The sequence below is a fragment of the Gavialis gangeticus genome, unplaced genomic scaffold, assembly GCF_001723915.1.
Source record: "Gavialis gangeticus isolate Ggan-Ray unplaced genomic scaffold, GavGan_comp1, whole genome shotgun sequence".
NCBI lineage: Eukaryota > Metazoa > Chordata > Crocodylia > Gavialidae > Gavialis > Gavialis gangeticus.
The window spans coordinates 19,778,127-19,789,245 of NW_017729031.1; the positions used below are offsets into that span (position 1 = coordinate 19,778,127).

Sequence of the window (11,119 nt, forward strand, 5' to 3'; positions counted from 1 at the left end):
TCATTAAATTCTTGCTACATTAGTGTTGAGGAAGGCAGGATAAATAACACTGGAACATGGTAGTAAATTAATAATCTGCTGTTTAAATCCATCTTCATTCACCTGCATGTTCTACTCAAGCAGCACTTTCCTAATGTAGTCTATCACACTACTGCTGTACAGAGGTTGTTTTATTTGCTGCTCAGGAACCTCAGAAAGATGTGGGGCTCATTATTATTTACTTTTGAGAAATGTATTAAGTTCAAAGCATTTCACTTTCATGTTAACTTTCACACTACATATTCTTGAGATCACAGGGCCTTCAGACTTGCCCATTATTTTCTTTTCCTTTAACAATTCTCCCATTTTACTTTGCTTTATTAATTCTACATACATCTCGTTTGCATTCCAAATCATATTGTTCCTGTTGTAGAAAATGCACATCTTTATTCTCCACTTTAATTATTTACTATTTATACTATTTTTAATAATAATCATCAGGATCATGTCAATGCTTACATAGCAGTTTTCATCACAAGGGACCTTAAAGTCCCTTACAAAATCTTACGGAGTACTCACATGAATAATGATCACTGATACAAGGAAAGTTTTGCAACATCAAATCTGGCACACAAATTCAAGCTTAATGAGGGTTTTTGAAATGCTGTTTAACAGAGTTTCTGTTGGACTATATTTGCATGTCAAGTGTTTTACTGCTGGCTTAGCTGCAAACACTGCTGAGAATAATGGGCATTTTTATACAGCAGAAAAGGCCACAGAGGTCTCACATCCAAGAACGGAGTCAAGTCTGCTTAGTCAGAGACTGGAAAGGAGTTGTGTTAACTATTTTAAAACTCCTATGGCATAGTATGCAGTGGGAGCCTGAACCTGATCACAAAGCTGCAGGTGCCAGAGAGCAAGCTGAATGAACTGAAAGTTTGAGAAGCAGCCTTTCCCAGGCAGCTGCATCACCCTCATATCCACAAAGTGATACAGCTTTCTCAAAAGCTATTTACATGATCTTCTCTGAAATTCAAGAGTCTGGAGTATAATCCTATCAAATTTCATGGCCTTGCTTTTACAATATCTGATTTTTACAATCCATTTTAATATGCTAATTTGCTGCTCTACAAGTACATCGCTGCCCTGGATTTGTGCCACAGCCAGAGATGTGTGTTTGTCTCTTGGTAGGGGCAAACCCTCAGCTGGTTCAAAATGTTATGGCTCCACTGAAGCAAACAGAACTATGGTGACTTACAATAGTGGACAATCAGCTCCTTGAAATTTCATAATCCAAAAGCTACAATTAAAGTATATAACTCTGGTTGAAATGTAGCAATGCTGGCCTTGAGTATTATCCAGAAGCACATATATTAATGCCTGTACAGCTCTTTGTAAAGGCTAGGTGTAGATCAGTACTCAATTTTATTTATTAGTTCTTTAATTTGGGGATGCGAGTCTGATCCAAACATATCTACCTGGAGCATCCACACACCTAGCTATCATTAACTGAACATTTTATGACCAAGTTGAAATATTTATTACTCACCCTCCCCTGGGAGTGCCAGGATAGATCTAGTTCTGCTTTGTTTGCCTTCAGAATTTTTACTGGAACATGTGTGGGAACAGGGTGACCATTCTGACCACTCACTAACAACACAGTCCAGTGCACATGGTACCTCACATGCCATTGTTTCAGGACAGGGAAGCTCTGAGCAAAAGTTATGCGATACCTCTTGACCTAAAACAATCAAGACAAAATTTAACATAAATTGGCATAAACTTAGTACGATTTTCAACAAATATTGATTGCTCTGTATGTACAACAAGATTGTGTTAAAATGCATATACATTTATGGAGAAATATGATAGAAAGAACACTTGGAAAGGATGCGAGTCTGGAAAAGAAAGTGTTAAAGCCACCTGACTTTAAAAAGGTGTTAAAAGCACTTGTCTTACAAATATTTCTCTAAAAAAACTGCTTGAAGCCTGATATTTGATCCACAAGCTTGGTCCAGATTCAGTGGAGTGAAGAATGCTGCTAATTTCAATTCTACCATATGAAGATGTAAACAAACAAACAAACAAAAGCCCAATCATGGGGAAGTGGCATGAATAATCTTCCGAAAGAACAACAAAAACCAGTTAATGTCAAAGTTGCAAATTTTCCAGGTTTCAGTAGCTGCAGAATTGTCTTGAACAATGCAAATCACACAGACCCCATGGAAGCCTGATTTCTCTCTTTTGCAAGTCACAAAGTTGTCTGATTAACATTTTGCTTCTTCCATGGAGCCTAGGCAGAACAACTGGAGAGACAATTCCAGGAATACTTTTATTTCAGTTCTTAGGGGTCCATTTACATGTGCCATTAAGGAGATGTGATAAACTCCAGTGAAGTTTATGCCAAAGTCAGCTGTTCCCAGGCAAAGCGTCTACCCGTGTGCCCAGAACTGCAGCAGTTTGAGCTGGGACAGAGCAGCTTTGGGCTGGTAGGGTGTCAGCCCCAGGCTCCAGGAAGCGGTAGGAAGCAAAGGGGCTGGCTGGGGCACAAGGGTGCTGAAGTACAGGGCTAGGCGGCAGGCAGCCTCTGCACTTTAGCACCCTCGTTCCCCAGCCAGCCCCTGTTACCATCTACACGTGCATTTCAGTAGACTTAAGTATGGTAGATTTAATTAAATTACTGCACCCTAAGACGGGCGTACAAGTAGATGGTGCCACTTTACTGTGGAGCTAATTAGTCCACTCCACAAGAAAGCATGCAAGTACATGTAAGCTAGGAGACCTAAGCAACCAGAGTTTTAGGATTCTCCCCCCACCCTCTTGAACACACAATTCTCCACCAGGATCTTCAACAGAGTTGGAAAAGAGATGGGAACTGTGGAAAAACAATAGAGGGATAGAGTTGTGAAAGCAAAGGTCTGGAGAAAAGTAACTAAGGTCAGAGATATACCCATTCATTGGCAAACAGAATTACACAAAGGGGATCCCTGGGTAGCCAGGTAAAGTAACTTTTCCACTGTTCAGCATTATGGGTGTAGCACCTATCAGCTGATGATATGAATATAGATGAACTCTAACACAGACTGTACACAGTTACCAAATTCATATTTAAAAACAAGGCAAAATAAATGTATTGATTTGTTTAAAATTACTCTAGCAGTATTTCCTCATTAATTTATAATTGCTCTATAAACTTTGTGTAATAATCTGTAACGTCATTTACGGCTGAATTACAGCTAACATTCTTCAGACATGACTCCATGTTGAGCAAAAACTGACTCCCCAAACAAGGACTGCATTCATACCAATCATGCCAAAATCTGGTATGATTAACTCTGTTGAATCCAACCCCTGTGCAACTTTTCTAAGCCCCCTATGCAATGTTCCACCCAGATGTATGTATACATATATAAAACAAGCAGCCAGATAAACAAGAATTGGTAAATCTCTGCTTAATGATTCACATATCTGAATTCTTTAAAGATCAACTCCAGTTTTTTATGGTTAAGTACAGAGGTTCAAAAAGTCTGAAGTGAAATCGATTCAATCTTTGCAGGTTTTTTCTAGGTTGTGTAGATTGAAATAAAAACAAACTGAATGGATGTTCAGTATTTGAATGGCCAAGTAAGGCAGAAGCCTGCACAGGCCCAACACAGGGGAAAGGCTACACTGGGGGGCTTTTGACCCTGCCCCCCGTCCGCTCAGCAACCAGTGCTGGAATCGGCTCAACAAGACTCCCTCCCCAACTCCCCACCTTTGAGAGGCAGGGGGCAGAGGAAAGGAATTCACCCCCATAGCTGGGCACCAGCCCTGCAAGCCAGGGTCTGTCTGGCAAGGGAAAAAAGCTCAGAAAGCCTCCAAGGCAGACAGCTGGGGTGTGGGAGGGGTTCAGCTGATCCCAGCCCTGCTCACCAGGTTGTCAGAGGCAAGAAGCCTCCCAGTGGGGACTTCCCCTGCCCCCGGCCAACCCCAGTGGTGGGTGCAGGACTGGGGGTTGCATTCTGCCCCCCCCACACACACACACCCTGCCCCTCCATCTCTCATAGGTGGGAGCTGGGGAGTGGGTGGGGCTAAGCTGGGGAGGGGGGAGGGCTGGGTTAATCCCAGGCCTGGGCTTCAATGGGGGGTGGGCAATCCCCCCCCAGCCAGGGTTTTCCCTCTCCTTGCACTGTACAGTCTGGGGTTAGGGGAGCATGGGGGCTGTTTCCCAGACTACCATTCTGCTAGGTTGACAGACACAGGCAGGAAGCAGGATAAGGAGCAGAAGTTTTAATGCAGAGACAGGCAACCCCCAGCACACATGCCAGATTGTGGCACTTTGCTTGGCACACGCACCTCAGGGGGGAACGGCACAAAGGGCCCAATCCTTGTTGTGGCAGTGCAGCCCCACCCCCCTTCCCTGCCTCCTCAAGGCATAAGTGCACCCACTGCTGGCAATAAGCTGGGCTGGGGGTCTGTGGACCAGCATGCAGTTGCTTTCAGCCTTCCTGCAGCTTGCTGTGAGCAGCCCAGGCTCCATAGCAGGAAACAGGGGCCTGCCCAGCGCCCAGGCTGGCTGTGGCTGACAGCCAGGAGGCTGTATGTGGCTGCACCAGGGTCTGCAGAGCTCTGGCCCAGCTTATTGCTGGCAACAGGTGCGCATGTGCCTCAGGGCAGATGGTGGGGAAGGGGCCATATCTGCACTGCCACAACAAGGACTGGGTCCTCATGGTTCCCCTCCTGTCTACCCCTGGCATGCCAACATCTTACAAGTGAAGGATGTGGGTGTTTTTGGCACTGCCCAAACACGTTGCTGACCCCTGCTTTAGTGCTTCAGCTCTGTGACAGCTGGGGACGGGGCCAGCCCTGTTCCACTGGAGCAAAGCCCAGGGCTACAAAGCATCCTGGGATTCTGGGTGACTGGGTTAACTTGACTTAGGAGAGGATCTGGGAAAGAAGTTCCATAAACCAGATTAATCTAAATCAGTTAAGTGTGATACTACATCCAATGAGGTTCATCTTAAAACAGGTTCAGCAATTTTTAAAGCGGTTTACATGCACTGAACTTCTGTTCTGTTACACGTTTAAACCAGTTTCAAATCACTTAAGCCAGTTTATATGCAACTTCTGTCCCTAGCCTCTGAGTAACACTCTGAATGTTACATCATCTTTCAGCCTTAGGATAGTTGCAAATCTTTCCTTCAAACTGTCTTAACTCTTATAAATCTGTGGAAAATTCTAGGAAGATCCAGCCCCCAATTCAAGGTAGAAGGAACACCTTGGAGTTTGGAGCCTTTGGAAAATTTGGAATGGCAGCTATAGGAGAAAGCTGGCTTGTTCCCATTTTGTGCAGAAATTGTGTACATAACACAGCAGCCCAAGATGCAATTATAACTATGAAGGTAGAGCTCTCTATTGCGTTTGCAAGACACCACATGTACCAATGAGTAAATAAGACAGACAGGCTGCTAGTGAAACTGCTTAAAACTGTCAATAGCACAGTTGTAATATCAGCATTCAAATCTCTAAATGAGCCCAGGCTCATTGCCCTTAAGGTACAAATAAAACTTTTCAAGCATATTATGAGAAGTAATAGAGAATCTAGCAGGCAATCAGACAACAAGATATGTTTTAAAATATTGTATTTTTATCCTCTCCCTCTCCCTCACACATGCCTGTTCTGATCAGGAAATGCTCCACTTGCCTGATCGCTATATTATTATTCTAGTCTGATGAATAAAGAAAAATCAGGCCCCAAAAACCTCCCTACAGAAAGCCTCCAGTCCTGATGAATACAGGTCTATTTCTGCATTGCATTTAGCATCCTTCTCTCACTCCTCCTGCAGAATACATTTAATCATTCACTTGGAAGAGTCCATTATACCCTCCTTCCTCTGGATGCTCACATCATGCTGATAAATATGGGAAAAAAATTTAAACCACACTCCAATTATCTGCTTGTCTCCTTATGTCATTTTGATATCAAAATCTCTGCTAATGTTTTGACAGCTTGTCTATATAGCAATGTAACACAATGTATGAACCTAGGTCAGGTGGGATTTTAAGAAGTTACCAGTAGAATGATGTTAGGAGATTACACAGTTAAGTGAGGTAAGAAGTAAATAGCTATCCTCCTCCTTCTCTTATCATTTATCTTCACAGGCAGAGCACTCAAATACTTGGTGATGGATTTATGAACAAGGATGGACTGGCTGGTTCATAGGCCAGGATTCTATTAAGCAACATGTCTCTGCAAACATACCCTCCTTCTCCACTTCTTCCCTTGCACAGCAGGAAATTCTCTACTCAATATACTGGACTTGGGATTTGTAAAAGAGGATGGTGCCTGTTGATGGGCAATGCCGCTGGAAAGAGATGCTGGGCCTTAGATCAAAGAGTACTTGTTCATGCATCCATGCTCAAAAGCTCACTGCTCTCAAAGACATCTATAATGTTTGGCCTAAAAATGTTTCCCTCCACGTGAAAACATTAAAGAAATACCTGATCCTTTTGATATATGATGTAGTGTTAACCAGTCCTGGATTTTGCTCCCTTTTCTAGGAGTTATCTTATGGTTTCAGAATAAGTATCTTCTATGAGAGCATAAAGAGTCTAATTCTGGGAGTCCTTCCACTGACTTCATTACATCTCAGAACATCCCGTCTGTGAATCTGTACAGCTCTTGTTAGATCATGGTTCCAAGATCATTTACTCCCATTAGGGGAGAATTTTGACAGGTGCCTGACCCTAGCGTGAAAGGAGGCATTTGGGCTCCCTATAGCTAAAATCCATGTAGAGATGCTCTGGTTTATCTCAGAGCCTTACTGAGGCAAAGGGGCAGGAACAGAACACTCTCATTTCAGTCCATTGAGAACTTCTGACCTTAGCTCTGTGTACTCTTGGCCAAATGCTAGCAACAAGCAAAACTCTTGAATGCTAGGTTGTAAATTAATGGCTCCCCCACTTCAGAAAAAAATGAAACAAATTGCTTCGATTTAATGGATGACTTTACCACAAAACAGAAATTTTAAAACATTTACTTCTTGGATTATCTCTATAGTTCTGCACACTGTGGACATATCTATGTGTGCTATTAGCACACAGCAATAAACTCCAGTGCATATCATGCTGGAGCTTATTGATCCCAAGAGCCACATTTAAACGTGCACCCGGGGTGGCAGCACATTGAGCTGGATTGAAGCAGCCCTGGCTGGCAGGAGGTCTGGGGGATCAGCCTGCCAGCCTGGGGCTGTTCCCCCCAGCTCAATCTGCTGCAGAGGGGCTGACTGGGCCATAAGGATGCTCCAGTGTGGAGCTAGCCAGCAGGCAGCTCCTGCACTGAAGCACCCTCATGCCCCAAGACAGCCCCATTAGTGTTTACACATGTCCTGCTGCAAAGTAAAAAACTCCACTCCATAGGAAACTCCACAGGAAACTAAAACTCCACACCCGGGCAGTACTTATGAAAACAAATACTACCCTGCTGTGGAGTTTATTAGTTTCCTATGGCCTAAGAGAGCCAGCCGCCCATGTAGATGCCAGACATTTACTGCGGAGCTAGTTAGTCTACTCCACAATAAATATTTCATGTAGGAGCACCCTACGTGTAGTTTGAATTATTGTCTTCTACTAATGTAAATAATGGTATACTTTCCTCCATCATTTGCCTAGCAGAGCACTGTCAGACAGATATTATACAGAGAAAAAAAAGTATATATTTTTTTTAAATTTATCCGGTATGATAACTTTCAAAAGCACACGCCAAAAGTCCTGGTTTTTCTCAGGCCAGCATCTAAGATTTGCCTTGGACACCCTGTTCACTTACAGCTTCCAGGCTGTGTGCCTACTTAATGTATACAAATCTCTGTGACATTTGGATAAAGTGTTACCTCTGTTCATTAATGAAGAATGCCACCAAAAGAGGGGAAAACTCCCTGAAGTATATGAATCAATATCAAATAGGAAACAAGAGCCAGCAGCTTTCTGTAGAAGGAAATGCTTTACTTTTCCTGGAGCCCTTTAAATTGGCTCGGATGGAATCCAGGCCTCATTTAATGTAACCCACCACTGGTTCTTATCGCTGCCTTCTATCAGTTCTCTGGAGATCCCAAATACTGGTTCAGCTTTAAAAAAGTTTTAAAATAAATTCATTTGGCATGGCAAACAGCCCAGAATTAGTCTCAAGAAATTATGTTTAAATTCTTTGAAGAGGATTTTCTCTGTAGTTTCCAGATATATAATGGGACTGTGAATATTTATGATTGTTAGTGAAGAGAAGTCAGTGGGATTTGGGCTGGGCAATGATCAAACATTTAAGCTGGGGTTTTTTCTTCTAATTCTGAGGGCTTATCCAGATGTCAGTGATCCTTGAGCTTCTGGAGACCAGCTTAGTCTTACGTCCCCTTATTGCTTCTGCAATATAGGTGCAGACAGTAATCAGAAGAAACAATTCAGAAGGCTGGGTCCTTCCCACTTCACTAGTTATGCCTATAACAAGGCAGCTCAGGATGCACTCTGTGAAAACGGGACCGTAATCATTCCTAGGAGGGGAAAAGGTTTTCCCATCCTATAGAATGGGAAGATTGCAAAGGTTTTCTCATTCTGCCCCAGAATGAAAACAAAATCTCTAAAGCTTTTCATGAAAAAAGAGAGACCCTTGTCCACCACTGAATCACCAGTAGCCCAAAGGCAGGAACGCTAGTTGAGGATGTGGAGCAGCCAAGCTCTTGTCAAATCTGTCAAATTTCTGACTGACACCATATAGGGCAAGGACTTGAATCTATATTTCCAACATCAAGGGTAGTGTATTACCATCACAGGACTCTTCTAAGAAAGAAGGGGGTACATTTCAATGCCCCCTATTTTGACAAGAAATTCCAGCAGAGAAATGAAACTTTTCCTACTGAACAAGGTACAAAGGTTCCTGGAGAAAGCTTGTTTCATAACACCAGTATTTTCTGATAAAAAAAACATTTCAGCAGAAGCCCAAATCCTGACCAGGTTTAATTGTACTGTTTTGTAACCTGTAGAAGAGGTGAAATCTATACAAATCTGACTGATAAAACAGATAATAACCTGATAGAGTATATCAAAGACAACCATTATCAGAAAATGATCCTCGGTGTCCTAAGCTTCTAATGTAATGGTCCTACCATCTCTGAAACAAAAGTTAAGTATGACCTAATATCAAATCCACTTCTGGAAAGGCTCATTACTAAGGCATCTGGTACTTGCTGTAATACCTGAAAGGCCTATCACTACAGACCTGAACGAAGGAGCATTCCTAGTAACTGGGAAAATGAAAGTAACTAGGGAACTGCAACTCTAGGTGAAAATTTTGCAACCTTGATTGGTTTCTAATAATTATGGGTGACATTCCTTCTAGCATACAGAGACTATACTAATCGATGCATCACTTAAGTCCCATCTTAACATGCCAAGAAAAAAGCTAAGTGAAAACTGCAAATTACATCATGCAGGAAATTCCAATATTCTCTCATCTAAAATATTGATTTTTCCCCAAATGAATACTTAAAAAATTCACTTGTGAAAGGTCAAAACAGGTTGTGTCACCATTTTATACTGAAATTAAACTTTTCAACATTCCTGGATGAAAGCATTCCATCTTGGTTTATTGAACTGACCAAAACCATTCCATTTTGAGACAGTGCAGTATGAAATTGCACCAGCCCACTGTGCTACAGTTTCTCAGGGGAGTCATAATTCAGGCCAGCTCTACCTCTGCAGTGCTGCCCACCTACTTCTACGCCACAAACTCTAAACCCAGAACAGAGGTAATAAGGAGCTTCCAGGATGATGAACACAATTCTCAAGCATGTCAGAGACAGAGGCCCCTGGCTATAGGTGCCATCTTTTATTTTTCCCAGAGGGGTGGAAGAGGCTAAAATGATGGACATGTGGAAAGCTTTGCACATTTTAGGTGACAGCCGTCTTCCCAAGGGGGGCCCCATGTACTCATCTCCTCTGCCCCGGCACATATTTCACTTAACATGTGAACAACAAGTTAATCACATCTTAAGTTGTTACACAGCCGCACATTAATGAAATTAATGGTGTGATAAAACAAGAACATAAAATGGAACATAAAATTTTGTGCAATAAAAAATTATTACACAAAAAAACTTATAACAACTTTGTGGCTGGTTCTTGTTATGCCATTAACTGAACCTGTGACCAGCCTGGGGCACGTAAAGCAGGAATAGGTGGGTAGGGCATAATTTTCAGCACCACTTTCAAGAGCACTGCAGGAGCAGTGCTGACCTGTACACAGTCCCAGCGCCTCATGCCCTCGTTCCACTCAATCAGCTGGCTCCCATAACACCCTGCTGCCCCGTAAATTCCAATGATACATTACTTGGCTCAGTCAGATGATGATACTTCATAGAAGATGTAGTCTGCAATAAGAAGCAGGTCCAGGGAGAGGACAGTCTGAAACACCAAAAGCAGCATTTACATGAGACAATATGGCATTGGAGGGACGTGCTGCTTCACGTTTACCTGACCCAAAAGAAAACATTTTAAATGTCAAAATTGAGATACCCCTGTAGAAAAATGTCAATTTTGAAGCAGCTGCATTTTCCACTGAAAATCTGTTGCAAGGGAAAATTCCTGCCTATCTTTTCACATAATATAATCGCATTTAAGTATTGCATAGAGGGGAGAGAGATGAGTTTTACCTTGTAAGATTTTACAGATTGTATCTAGAAATTCAGAAAAAATTATCTCGTCCAGAAACGAATGAGGCAAAAATGTTCCATATTTTAATGACAATTACCAGTTCACCATCAATATTTCTTCTTGTATCACTTCAAATTATCCACTGAAAAATAATGAAGCCGTCATCTAAAATACTACACATATCATAAAATTTTATGTTCCATTTAAATCTCAGAAAAGAATGACAATAAACTTTGATTAAATACTTGCCTCTAACAGAGTAAGATGTCAGCAAACAGTAGTAAATTCAGAAAATTTCATATTGACTGTATGCCAGCTCACTAAGAGCAATTGCATATCTCCTTCAGGGAAAGCAGCTTGCCAGCAAAATCTTGCCCTTGCCATCTAATCAGCTAACGGAAATGTTACATTTAAAAGCAATAACGCTAACACTATAACAATAAGAACGACTGGACATAAGCAT

The 11,119-nt window shown here is 42.1% G+C and overlaps 1 protein-coding gene across 1 annotated transcript in view; it reads right to left on the minus strand.

Annotated features, from left to right (window-relative positions):
• THSD7B (thrombospondin type 1 domain containing 7B) overlaps positions 1-11,119 on the minus strand; it is a 754,813-nt gene that overhangs the window by 431,343 nt on the left and 312,351 nt on the right. The window contains exon 7 of the mRNA XM_019522475.1: positions 1,529-1,720. Within this exon, the coding sequence (XP_019378020.1) occupies positions 1,529-1,720 (192 nt within the window). The remainder of the gene's footprint in view (positions 1-1,528; positions 1,721-11,119) is intronic.